At 50.7% G+C, this 13,405-nt stretch overlaps 1 protein-coding gene across 1 annotated transcript; it reads right to left on the reverse strand.

Moving 5' to 3' along the window:
* Positions 1-4,669: 4,669 nt before the first annotated feature.
* NEFH (neurofilament heavy chain) lies at positions 4,670-12,688 on the reverse strand. Its single transcript, XM_030860950.2, has 4 exons — positions 11,714-12,688; positions 9,623-9,822; positions 8,521-8,645; positions 4,670-7,071 (listed from the first exon to the last, which is right to left on the reverse strand). The coding sequence occupies exons 1-4, from the start codon at positions 12,579-12,581 to the stop codon at positions 5,271-5,273; spliced, it is 2,994 nt and encodes a 997-aa protein (XP_030716810.2). The 5' UTR covers positions 12,582-12,688; the 3' UTR covers positions 4,670-5,270.
* Positions 12,689-13,405: the final 717 nt, after the last annotated feature.

Genomic DNA, 13,405 nt, shown 5'->3' on the forward strand with positions numbered 1-13,405 from the left:
AAGTCAACCTTCTTAAACTCCTTGGTTATGTAAGCTAATATGTTATATCAATCATTATTATCAGTAGCAAGTATTTTGCTTAAACTAGTTTGATTCTGTTTGATTCCCCCTAAAAGAGTCCCTACTCTCCTCCCTCCAGGCACTTGGTAGGACTGCTCTGCCCATCCCCTCTGATGTTAGATATAACTGTGTGGATTGCTTTGGCTGATGAAATGTTGTCAGAAGAGACCTGTATCACTTCTAGGTAGAAGTTTTAAGAGCCTGTGCCTGGTGTGCCACATCCTCTCGCCCCTGCCTTAGTGAACTTGGAAGCCTGGGTCTAGATGGATCCCCTATTAGCTTGGCCTTTGAATGACCATTATGAACAGAGACCCCTGCTGACCTACCCAGAGTGTATAGCATAAGTGAGAAAGATGTTTTTTTTGTGTTAAGCCACCGAGATGTAGTTGTTCATTATTATAGACAGATCCTAACCTCTTCTTTCTGAAACAATCCCCCTGGGAAAAAAATGAAGGATGGTTTTCATCAGCTCAGCTGTATCTGCAGGGCCAACAGCTAACAAGCAGGAAGGGCACATCCTAAAGCAGTCAGCTCCTTCCACATTTCGTCTCTGTCCCCCAGGCCTCTAACATCTGACAAGCAATTCCATAGCAAATTGACTCTATTGGTTTTTCCTAAGGTTTGTTATCCTCCCAGAGGGAGGATGATTTTGTTTGCAGATGGTTAAAGTCAGTCTGGCTGGTATCTGGCCAGCGAATCCTGCCTACAGCATTGGGTACACGTCCAGTTAGGGCAAAAAAGGAGGGGCATCCTGGTCAGATCCTTCTGCCCTGCCTGTGCCACTTAGGGCCACCATGAGAATGATATCATCAAGGAGGGCTGGGGCTTTTGGCATTCTAAATACCTTCAGCATCTGGTTTAGGGGTGGCCATGTAATATGTCCCTGGAGAGGATGGAGGCAGGATGGCAGAGTAAGGACGAGCCTGGGTTCTGTGGTCAGGCAGGCCTGAATTTAAATCCACGCTCCACCTCTTCCTGGCTCTGGACTTTGGGCAAGGTCTGCTTCTCTGAGCCTCAGTTTCCTCAACTGAGAAATGCAGGTTCAATAGTGCTCACTTCATTAGGCTGGCTGCTTTAGACTGTGGACATAGAGTGTATAGTCCAGGGCCCAGTCCTTGGGGATGCTCAGTAAGTGGTGACCATGGATTCTAGTCTGGACAAGTCCCATCTTTTCTTCTGTGGACATCAGCTGAGACAATGATTCATGAGAGAGAGCCCTTGTAGCTCTAATACCTTTCATGTCTTCCCTGTGGTTTCAAAACTAAGAAAATGTAGATTTTCTAAGTAAGGGTCACTGAGGATAATTTATTAAAAAATCAGATTCTTAAAAAAATTAATATCCATGTAATTCATGTTTTCTCTATAGAACAAATAGGAAAATGTAGCTCTGCTACCAACTGGCTGTTGGGCCTTAGGCAGGCTCCTGTCTCTCTGGCCTCAATTTCCTCATCTGTATAATGGGATTGGACTAGATGCTATTTGGGTCCCTATTTGCTTTGACTGGTTATGATTTACTTATAGTAATATACAGGGGCCTTTGCCTTCTCTTCCCAACCCCATCTATTCTTATTTTCTTTCTTTTTTTTTAAGTCTTTATTGAATTTGTTGCAATATTGCTTCTGTTTTATGTTTCGGTTTATTGGTGGGGAGACATGTGGGATCTTAGCTCCCTGACCAGGGATCGAACCCACACCCCCTGCATTGGAAGTCGAAGTCTTAACCACTGGGCTGCCAAGGAAGTCCCTATTCTTATTTTCAACCATAGCTCTTAGGTTTTGGTATTTACCTCCATGTTTTTAATCATATACAATTTATTGATATATCTTAAACTTTTTTCTTAAACTTTTTATTTTGAAGTAATTTTAAATTTACTGAAAAGTTGCAAAGACAGCATAGAGAGCTCCTGAATGTTCTCACCCAGCTCCATCTCATGTTGACATCTTACATGATCATGGTACATTTGTCAAAACTAAAATTAAAATTAATGTTGGTACATTACTATTAACTGAATTACAAACTTTATTTGGAGGTCACCGTGTTTTCCACAAATGTTGCAGGATCCAGTCCAGGGTTCCACATTGCCCTGTGTCATTATGTCATCTTAGTCTCCTCTAGTCTGTGATAGTTTCTCAGTCTTTCTTTTCATTTATCAATATTAAGCATTTTCTCCAGAGGAGTATAAGAGATGAGTATTTTTGTCAATTACACACTCCATTTTCCCTTTCCCATTTTTTATCTTGCTTTTTGGTATAATCCATATTCATTGCTTTTGTTATTTTTATGTAAATATTGTTACCTGTTGATTTGACTAATGTGTTATAATTACACTTCCTCTTATACGTAATTTTTTTGTTTCTCTTGGAGTTACTTTGTTTTCTTTGAAATTGACTAAATTTTCCCACACTCTCCAATAGTTCAGTAAAGGGCTTTCAATTCAATTTTATACATGGTGGATCATGTCAAATAATTTATCAGTTTAATTTTTTTCTTGGAACCCCCCCTTCTCTCCCCAGACCCACTCTAGTCTAGACAGGGCTGCACAGCTCTTGTCCAACAACTCTCTGTCGTCATCCTGGGGATTCCCTTCTTGTCTCTTCTTTGTTATAGTCCCTGTTTTCTGTATTCTTAGATTTTCTATTTCTTGGTTTATAGTCTCCTGTTGTCGGAGCATGTCCCCCTAGTGATTTCAGAGAAAGGGTTTATGGGAAGTAACCTTTTGGGACCTTGTATGCTTTAAATTGCCCTTTATCTATCCTCACACTTGATTTATCAGTATAGACTTCTAGGCATTTCCCATCATTGAGAAGTTTGGGACCATTCTTGTTCTTGATCCTTTTTTTTTTTTTTTCCTCCTCTCTCTCTCTCTCTCTAGAAGATTTTAGAATCCTCTCTTTCCCTGAGTTCTGAAATGTCAGGTCCAGTTTATATAATTCAGATGGCTGCCTCCACCCTGGATCTAGAGTTTGACATGTGACCCAGCAGGTCCAATTAGTATGTTCCATTAATTTCAGGATGGGCACATAACCTGACCATGTAATGAGACTCAGTTCTCAGACTTTGGTTGAACTGGTGAGGACACAATCTCTCTCTCCCTGATTTGTACCTGGAAGGGTGCAAGCCCATAGCTACTTAGGATCTCCATGAAAAGAAGGCCTTCCTGAGAGAGAAGCTGTATTAGTTAACTATTTTCTTTTATTTATATTTTTTGGCTGCGCTGGGTCTTCGTTGCTGCAAGCGGGCTTTTCTAGTTGTGGCGAGTGGGGGCTACTCTTTCTCGCAGTGCATGGGCTTCTCATCGTGGTGGCCTCTCTTGTTGCGGAGCACAGGCTCTAGGCACGTGGGCTTCAGTAGTTGCAGCACACGGGCTCAGTAGTTGCGGTTCACAGGCTCTAGAGCACAGGCTCAGTAGTTGTGGCACACGGGCTTAGTTGCTCCGTGGCATGTGGGATCTTCCTGGATCAGGACTCGAACCCGTGTCCCCTGCATTGGCAGGCGGATTCTTAACCACTGTGCCACCAGAGAAGTCCAGTCATCTATTTCTATGTAACATATTACCCCAAAACTTAGTGGCTTAAAACAACAAACATCTATCATCCAGGTGCCGTTTAGCTGGGTGCTTCTTCCTTAAGGTCTCTCAGAAGGCTGCAGCCAGTGTGTTGTCTGGGGCTGAAGGCTCAGCAGGGGAGAATCTGCATCTATGCTCAACAGTGTGGTTGTTGGCAGGATTTGGTTTCTTGTTGTACTGAGGACCGCAGTTCCTCACTGGCTGTTGGCCAGGGGCCTCTTTCAGTTCCTGGCCATGTAGGCTTCTCCTTCTTCCATTGGAATGAGCAAGTAGAATGAGCAAGAGAGAATAAGCAAAACAGAAGCCAGAATCTTTTTGTAATCTACTCTCAGAAATGACATCTCATCATTTTGCCATATTCTAGTCATTACAAGTAAGTCGTGAGGTCAAAATTTTACAGTAAAGACCCCACGTAAATCCACAAGAGCACCACAGCTTTCAAACTTGTATCTGGAGAAGCATGTTGGAGTCCAGTTAAGTGACTATTGACAAATTGTTCCCAATAGTGGTGACTATAGTCTTCACTACAGGTGAATTAGCTACATATGGCCCCTATTCAGAAAGCTCGTCCCTCCTTACAAAAAAGGACACATGCAGAACTCTTAAATAGATGGCTTAGTGTCCTCAGGACCTCACCTGTTCCCAGGCTTCAGCGTGCATTAGAATCAAGTGGGACCTGGTGAAGCATTCACTGTCCCAGGCCTACCCCTCGGATTCTGATTCGGTGTGTAGGGTGGAATCAAGGAGTGTGCCTATTCATAAGGCTCCCAGATGATGCTCATGTAGGTGGTCCACGGACCTCACTGAGAAACCACACACCAGGCCACCTGTCTGCAAGATTTTAAAGATAAAGCACCGAGCACATTGCCTGGCACATGGTCTGTGCCCGGGAAATAGCCCAAGAGAGGTCTTGTAACTGGTCCCAGACCCGCACAAGACCTCTGATTCCCATTCAGTCCTGTGCATTCTTAAGAGTGAGATCAAGACCTCCCTCGCCCATCCCCCAGCCTGCCCATGGGAAAAGAATAAATAACAACAGCAGCATTTTCATGTTATAAGCACTTGGTTTTATTGCACAGAAGCAATTGAAAGTGGACTCCAGTGGAAAAGTGCGCCCTGGCATGGTTCAGTGGCCAGCGCCCAGCCCCACCTGATCCAGCTCTTCCAGGACAGAGAGCTTTGGGCAAGGGCTCGACCACTCCTTTGGAAAACAGAAGGCATTCAGGAATAGGTTAAGACATCTCAAGCATAATGTGTTTCTAACTGCTCATTCATTATTGCGGTCATCTGTCAGTTGCACATACAGGAAATAAATGCACTTATTTGGAGAGGAGGGGGCAGTTTTTATAGTCAAGTGTTTACATGTGGCATTCTGCATATATCACATTCGGCTACATAAGCTATCATAACATAATTGTCCATCGCCTAGGGAGGGTTTGGGGCGTGGGGCCGGGGTTTGGAAGGACCCTCTCTTGCTAACACATTGCTAAAAGAAATTCCTGTTTGGTGAAGGAGGGCCCATAGTCTAAGCAAAGTTTCTTCTTAAAGAAAAGGGAGAAAAAATGAAAATTGGTTACACCGACCCTTGAGCTCCCAGACCCTCCTGAGTTTCTTTGGCTGCTCTGGATGTTCCTCTCTCCCTGCCTTACTTCTCTCCCTTGGTGGCCTTGTCTTCTGTGGCCTTCTCTGGAGGCCTGCTGTCTTTCTGGTCTGTGCTAGAGGATTTCTCAGCCTTTTCTGCCTTGGCTTTGCCTGGTGTGGAGGCCTCCTTGCTGGGCTCCTTGGCTTGGGCCTCTGCTTTGGGTTTCTCCTCAGGCTTCTTGGCCTCTGTGGCCTTCCCCTCCTTGGCGTCTTTTTTCTCAGGTGCCGCTGGCGTCTCTTCCTTCTTTGGCTTTTCCGGCTCTTTCTCTGCTGCTTTGCTGGGTTCTTTGGCCTTGGCATCATCTGGTTCCTTCTTGGCCACCTCAGTCTTCTCTTTGGGTTTGGCTTCTTCCTTCCCCTTGGCAGCAGCCTCCTTCTCTGGGGTGGTTGCTTTTTTCTTATCTTCAGCCTCTTCCTTCTTGGCTTCAGCTTTGGGTTCTTTGGGCTTTTCCGCAGCAGGGTCCTTCTTCTCCTGGACCTCGGGCTTTGGAGCCTCCTTCTTGGGCACCTCATCTTTCTTGCTGTCCTTCTTCTCCTCGGTTTTCAGTGTGGCTGGAGCTTTCTCTTCCTCTGTCTTCTTTGGGGGCTCTTTGGCTTTCACCTCCTGGGCTTTCTCTTCCTCCTTCATGGGGGACTTTGCCTCCTCCTTCTTTGGGACCTCCTTCACAGGAGACTTGACCTTCTCTGGGGATTTGGCCTCCTCCTTGACAGGGCTTTTGGCCTTCTCCGGGGACTTTGCTTCTTCCTTCACGGGAGACTTGGCCTTCTCTGGGGATTTGGTCTCTTCCTTCACCGGGGACTTGGCCTTCTCTGGGGACTTGGCCTTCTCTGGGGATTTGGCCTCTTCCTTCACTGGGGATTTGGCCTTCTCTGGGGATTTGGCCTCTTCCTTCTCTGGGGACTTGGCCTTCTCTGGGGACTTCACCTCCACTGGGGACTTGGCCTTCTCTGGGGATTTGGCCTCTTCCTTCACAGGGGACTTGGCCTTCTCTGGGGATTTGGCCTCTTCCTTCTCTGGGGACTTGGCCTTCTCTGGGGATTTGGCCTCTTCCTTCACAGGGGACTTGGCCTTCTCTGGGGATTTGGCCTCTTCCTTCTCTGGGGACTTGGCCTTCTCTGGGGATTTGGCCTCTTCCTTCTCTGGGGACTTGGCCTTCTCTGGGGATTTGGCCTCTTCCTTCTCTGGGGACTTGGCCTTCTCCGGGGATTTGGCCTCTTCCTTCACAGGGGACTTGGCCTTCTCTGGGGATTTGGTCTCTTCCTTCACTGGGGACTTGGCCTTCTCTGGGGATTTGGCCTCTTCCTTCACAGGGGATTTGGCCTTCTCTGGGGATTTGGCCTCTTCCTTCTCTGGGGACTTGGCCTTCTCTGGAGACTTCACTCCTTCTGGGGACTTGGCCTTCTCAGGAGACTTGGCCTCAGCTGGCGATTTTGCTTCTTCTTTCACAGGGGACTCAGCCTTTTCTGGGGACTTGCCTTCTTCCTTCACTGGGGACTTGGCCTCCTCTTTCTCTGGAGATGCGGCCTCTTCTGCTGGGGGAGATTTTGCTGCTTCTTCTCCCCCTTCCTCCTCCTCTTTGGCCTCTTTCTCTTCTTCTTCAGTCACTTCCTCAGTCAGCTGGACCTCCTCTGTCTGTTCCTGCACAATCACAGTTTCCTTCTCTGACTTTTCTACCACCTTGATCTTCTCTTCGCTTTTGACTTTTATATGAGTGGATATGGCAGGGATTTTGGGGAGTCCTTCTAGAAGGGAGAAAGGACTCGGGCCAAAGCCAATCCGACACTCTTCACCCTCCAGGAGTTTTCTGCAGAATGGATAATGGAACACGTTACTATTAACTCAGAGCCGATCAATAAGTTAGGGGGCTTCCTGAGCTACTCTGAAGGTCCACCGCATCCAGTGATATGCACTTTGGTGGAGGAAGGGGTGTGAATGGTGGGCACTTTGAGACTGGAGAAGGTCACTTAGCAGATCATCCCAGGGACCACCCAGAATCCACACCCTAATGGCACTGCTCTTGTTTAATGCAGCTAAGGTTGCAACTTATAAAACTTTCTCTCCTGAAAAATGGACCTCAAGAGAAAACACCTATATTAACAACATTTATACTTATTGTCCCTCAATTAAAATGTTATTCAAGAGAAAGGTGGGAATATGAGCAAGGAATTCCACATGTATAAACCTGGGTTTAAGAGGTCTTAGAATGTTCCCATTTGAATTTCAAGGGTCTCCTGTTACCTTATAGTCTCATCCTTTGGGTTTTAGGAACATGGTGGGGGCAGTTTCCACTCTTTCCTACTCACTAGATGTGTGACTTTAGCTAAGCCACTCAAACTCTTTCATCCTCAGTCTCCTCATTGGTAAAAACAGGGTCATTAAGAGTCCTAACCTCAGAGGGTTGTTTCAGTGAAATAATAAATTAAAAAAACCTGGCAATACCTACCTCAGAGTAAGTGTAGGGGTTACCCATACAGACCAGTGCTTTGCAAATTTAACGGCATGCAAATCACCCAGGGATCACGGGGTCAGCCCTGTTCCTTAGCAGGAAACTGCTAAGCTGGGAGGTCTCTTGGCTTTCTCATGGCTACTTTTTACTGAGGGCTTTCTCTGTGGCCGCCCAGTGGTACCTGTGTTACCTGGATTAGCTCAGGAACAGGATTAGCACCTCCTCCCAACAATCCCAGGACGTGGGTACTGTTATTATCACCCCTATTTTATTTCTCCAGGAAACAACTGCTCAGAGAGCTAGGAATCTCTAAGAGGTAGAGTTGTGAAGGCCCTTGACAACTGAAGTACCTCCTTTCCCTCCAAGCCAACCTCTAGCTGGCTGGATTTGGGAAGAGGGTGAGGAGCTTTAACCCTCTGAATCACTGTCAGAATGAAACTAAGTCACTCTCAATATATTTGTCTCTCAAAAGGTAGAATGGTGGTTGCCAGGGCTGGGGGGAGGGAAAGGAAGGGAGTGGAGAGTTACTGTTTAATGAGCACTGAATTTCAGTTTGGGAAGATGAAAAACGGTCTGGACATAGATGATGGTGATGATTGCACAATAATGTAAATATTTTTAATGCCCCTGAGCTGTATACTTAAAAATGGTTAAATGGTAAATTTTCTGTTATATACATTTCACCGCAATACGAAAAGAAAAAATTTTTTTTTGTCTCTAAGACTGGCAGGCTACCTCACTGTGGGGCTTAAAATCCAAGGCTTCTCCTTCTAAGAAGCACCACCCAAAGGCCCCCTGGCCCCTCACCTGTAAGCAGCAATCTCAATATCCAGAGCCATCTTGACATTGAGCAGGTCCTGGTACTCTCGGAGCTGGGCTGCCATCTCCCACTTGGTGTTCCTGAGCTCAGCATCCAGCTGCTGGATGGCTTCCTGGGGAGGAGAAGTCACATACATGTCACGCGCCAGTCAGCATTCTGGCCCTCAGCACCGGAGGAGCTGGGGCGGGCTACGCAAACCGAACGTAGTCCTGTTCAGCCAGGCGTGCTGGGGCCAACCCCCACCCGGTGAAAGCTACGGATCTCATTCATGGACGTGAAAGCCACCTGGCACAAAACTCCTGCTGTGTGTATAACCTCAGCCTGGGGAGTGGTCTGGAACGAAACACACCAGACACCAACAATGGTCATCACAGGTCAGTGGGATGATGGGTGAATTTTTACAGATCTTAAGCTTAGAAAGGGCTCAGTGGGAACACGGCCTTGTCTGCTTTGGCTCCTTATCGTTTCCCCAGTGCTCCAAAGTGCCTGCCACACAGTACAGGCTTGGGAGGCATCTGTTAACCGAGACAATACACAGAAGCACACTCAATACGAGCTGAAGCTTCTCCCCTGACCCCAAGGCCACTTAGCCACTGCTTGGAGTGAATCAGTATGGCTGATTTTTATTGCCTCCTTTTTCTACAGTCACCATATATTACTTGCATAATAAGCTCTTTAAAAGCGATATTTTCTTTTGGTGGTTGTCTTTAACGGGAGGTATCTGCCAAGGCCTTCCCCAGGCTACCCTCACTCATAGACACTGGTTATTGTTTACTGAATGCCCACTATGACCAAGACCCTGCTGAGCACACTCACTCCTCACGTGAAAAGTTCGTCTCTCTCTTTAAGCTTCATAGCTCTGCAAAGGAGGCTTTTTTTTTCCCCATTGCATTGAGGGAATTCAGAGTCAGAGAGGCAGACACTTTCCTGGGGTCACACGGCTAGAAAGACATACTGGTACCCCTGGTATGTCTGACTCCAAGGCCCATGGTCTTAACTACGATGACCCCACTCAGAGAGGGGCAATGACTTGTCCAGGGTCACCCAACCAGGTGAGACAATCTGGCTCTCTGCCCCACCCCTGCCCACCTGGTAGGATGCGATGTCAGCCTGATGACGGTCCTCCAGCTCAGAGCGCTGCCTCTCCAGTGAGTCCTTGGTGCTTTTGAGCGCCTCCAGCTCTGTGGTCCTGGCCTGCAGCTGCCGCCGGTACTCAGTTATCTCCTCCTGTGCCAAGCGCATGGCGTCTGTGTTCACCTTGGCTGCCTCTGACAGTCGGTCCAGTCTCACTGGGAGAGAAGGGAGTAGGGCACAGGGTTAGACACAACTGGATTTGGATTCTACTGCCCAGATCTGGAAGGTGACACACATGGGTTGAGGACCTTCTGAGTGCCGGTGCCATCTTGGATGTTTAACTCACCGTATCCTTTGTGATAGGCAAATGACCACTGCCCAAGGCCGGTAGGCCAGTTTGAGCAGCAGAGCTGGGATTCAGATCTAGTGTCTATCTGGCTCTAAAGATCACACTGTCTCCCCAAACTCAGGATCTGGAAACTCTGCAGGGCAAAAGAAGCCCACATTTCTGGTCCTCCTGGTTCAGCTCCCCAGCAAAGGCTGGCAGTGCTGAGGGTCATATGTGAAACCTGACCCATGGGACTTAACTCTGAGCTTGTGGTTGAACAAGTTAATGAGTCTGTGACCTTTAGAGGCATGAGGGCGCCGTGAGCCACCATGTAGCCATAGCCCCTTCCTTGCAGGTTTCTGCTTTGCAGAGACCAAGGTCACTGCAGAGCCTGGGGCCTGCGTGCCAGCTCCTCTGTCCCTTCCTCCCCCTTGTTGTGCATTCTCTAGCACAGGAGCCCCTGTGCCAATGGCAGCCACACCCTGGCCCCTGTGAGCAATGGGCTGCAGGTTCCCAGAAGACTTTTCAGGGACCAGTGGGGGTCTGGAGGCTAGTCTGAACCTCCTGAATGTGGACATCCTGAATCCTGAGATAATGACATTCAGGACCTGAGTCTTGGGAGTGGGGGAGGAAGAAGGGATGCCAGCTGGGTGGTCCAGAAGTCCTGAGATGGATGAAGGGCAACGCCCAAGAGAGCAGAGAGGTTTGCTTTGGGAGGAGCCTTGCTGCAGAGATGGGGGAGGGGATGGTTCTGCCACTGCAGAGGAGAGGAAGGAACTGGAAAAGCAATGCATCAAAATCCCAGCTTTTCTGGTTTTTCTCTGCTAGTACTGGCAAAGACTTAGAAACCATCCAAGTGGGTGAGGATTCTTACGCACTGTGGATCACAGACCTGTCTGAAAATCACTGAAGCCTCGTACCCTCTCCCAAGAACAATGCAGAAGTTTTACAGACAGTTTCAGGAAGGCTCATGGAGCTCCCCAGGGTAAGAAGCCCAGTTAGTCGACCCCCCTTTCAACCCCAAAAGAAATGAAAACCAGAGAGGGCAAGTGTTGGTCAAAGTCACCCTGCAGGTGCTGCGCACAGCTTCAGAGCTGCTGCAGCTGCAAACTAGCTGACTCGGGGTGGCACGGAGTTGGGGGAGGGAGATGGGTTTGGGAGGCTCCCGGCTTTTCTAAAGGGGAGCAAGGACATTAAAGGGCCCACAAGCCACTTCAGCTTCAGGCACCAATTGGTTGTAATGGTGGTCCCCCTGGGGAGAAAGAATGTGAGAATGACCCACCCTCCCCAACTGTAGTGGGGAGGAGCCCGATAGGTGTCTGAATAGGGTTCCCTGCAGTGTGCAAGAAAGGGGGCGGGCAGCATTGGACAGGGAAGCCATGTTACTTTGAAGGGCAAAGAGCGCCCCAGCGACTAGAAGCCGGCACCGCTCTGGAGCAGTAGAGGGAACCTGATGAAAAGGGGCCTCATAGTGGGGTTACCAAAACTCGGGAGAAGGAGCAGAGAGGACCCAGAGTTGAAGGACAGATATAAGGACCCTGGAGAAGGCCAAAGGAGAACCTAGAGTTGCGGGGAAGGGGGGTGTTCCACAAGAGACCCAGAGTAAAACTGTTTTTTAACTAAGGGGCATTCACTCTGCAGGAGGAAGCTGAGCAGCGCACCATCCAGTCCAGCCACCTCTATGCAGAGTCCACCAGCACCCTGTCACGCCACCCTTCCCCTCACTGACCGACCAACAGAGGGCGCCCCATCCTCCCTGTCCCCGCTCGCCTGCGAACCTCGGAACCACTCCTCGGACTGTAGCGTGCTCTGCACTGCGTGGCCTTCCAGCTGCGCGCGGATCTCGCGCAGTGCCGACGTCACGTCGCACTTGAGGGCGTCGCGCGCCTCGGCCTGCGCCTGAGTCTGCGCGGCGCTGCTGCCCTGGATCTGGCCGAGCAACTCGCCCACCTCCTGCTGGTGGTGACGCCGCAGGTAGCCGCACTCTTCCTGCAGGGCCTGAGCTTTCTTCTGCAGCTCGACGCGCGCCGCTTCGGCCTCCTGCGCAAAGCGCGCAAGTGCGCGCGCCGCCGCCTCAGCCTCCTCGCGCTGCCGGGCCTCGTCGTCTAGGCGCTGGCGCACGTGCGCGATGTCCTCCAGCAGGTGCTCTTGCTCCAGGCGCAGCTGGCCGCGGGCCGCGCCCAAGCGCAGCACAGCGCCGCGCATCTCGCGCACCTCGCGCTCGTATAGCTCGCCCATGGCGGCGCGGCCCGCCTGCTGCTGCCGCAGCGCCGCCGCCTCTCCCTCCAGGCTGCGGTTATGTGCCTCGAGCTGCCGCACCTTGTCGATGTAGCCCGCGAAGCGGTCATTCAGCGCCTGCAGCTGTTCCTTCTCGCTGCGCGCCGCCGCCGCCGCCACCACGCAGCCCTCCGGTCCGTTGCTCAGCGTGTCTAGCGAGTCGGTGCTGGAGGCGGCTCCCGCGCCGCGGAAGCGGCTCGGCGAGGCCGACACGGAGCTCACGGACGTCCGCGCCCATGAGTGGAAGCCGCTGGAGGAGCCGGCTGCAGAGCGCGCGCCGCCCTTGCGAGTCAGCCCGTAGTGCAGACTGCCGCCTCCGTGGAGCGGCGCGAAGGCGCCCAGCAGCGCCTCAGCGCCGCTGAAGCTCATCTTGGCCGGAGCAGGTGCGGCTGCCGGCGGAGTGGGAACCCGAGGCCGGGACGGGGCGGGCGGCACTGCGGTAGCACCCGGCCGGCCGGCCCTTTTATAGCAGCCCGGCGGGGTCCAGCCCCTCAGCAGTTGCTGGGGGGGTGAGCAGGGGAGGAGGGCCCCGCCCTCTCCGCCTCCTCCCCCAGCGGCCCGGGGCCGGCTGGCTCCGCCGCAGTGAGAGGGGCGGGGCAGGGAAACCAAGGAGTGGAGGGGAATCGACGACGCAGCGTCAGAGAAGCACCCCCGAAGCAGTCAGGCGGTAGAGGACTCCCGGAGTGGACCGAAGGGGAGCCCCCTGGTGCGTGTCGGGAGACCCTGCTACTATGTTCGGAATTAAAGAAGGAGCCTGAAATGGGGGGAGGGCAAGGAGACCTGATGGGAATAGGGGCAGGATGCCTTCGGGATGGAGCGATAGAAAACTCGGTAGGATGAGAGGACCCCCGAATGAGAGGGAGCACAGGTTTTTCCTCATAGTTAGACCTTCAGGATAGGGAATGCAGAGTGTCTGCAGCCGGCCCGGAATAGGGGAGGGAGAAAAGTAATCCTGAATGGAAGCATAGTGGGCACTACAGAGGGTAGAGGTAGAAAACCCCTGAGTGGAGGTACACTGTTCCCCTAGTAGCTAGAGGGGCCACCAGGAGAGGGCTCAAGGAACTTTGCAGCCGGCTCCGGAATAGAGGGGGAGGACCTGGAGTTGGGGAGGGCGACAAGGCTGCCCTGAATTGGGCGTGTGGGAGACACTGCAGAGGATGGAGAAGGGAAGCCTGGATTGGGGAACACAGTGG

Source organism: Globicephala melas, chromosome 13 (assembly GCF_963455315.2).
Source record: "Globicephala melas chromosome 13, mGloMel1.2, whole genome shotgun sequence".
In the NCBI taxonomy this organism is placed as follows: domain Eukaryota; kingdom Metazoa; phylum Chordata; class Mammalia; order Artiodactyla; family Delphinidae; genus Globicephala; species Globicephala melas.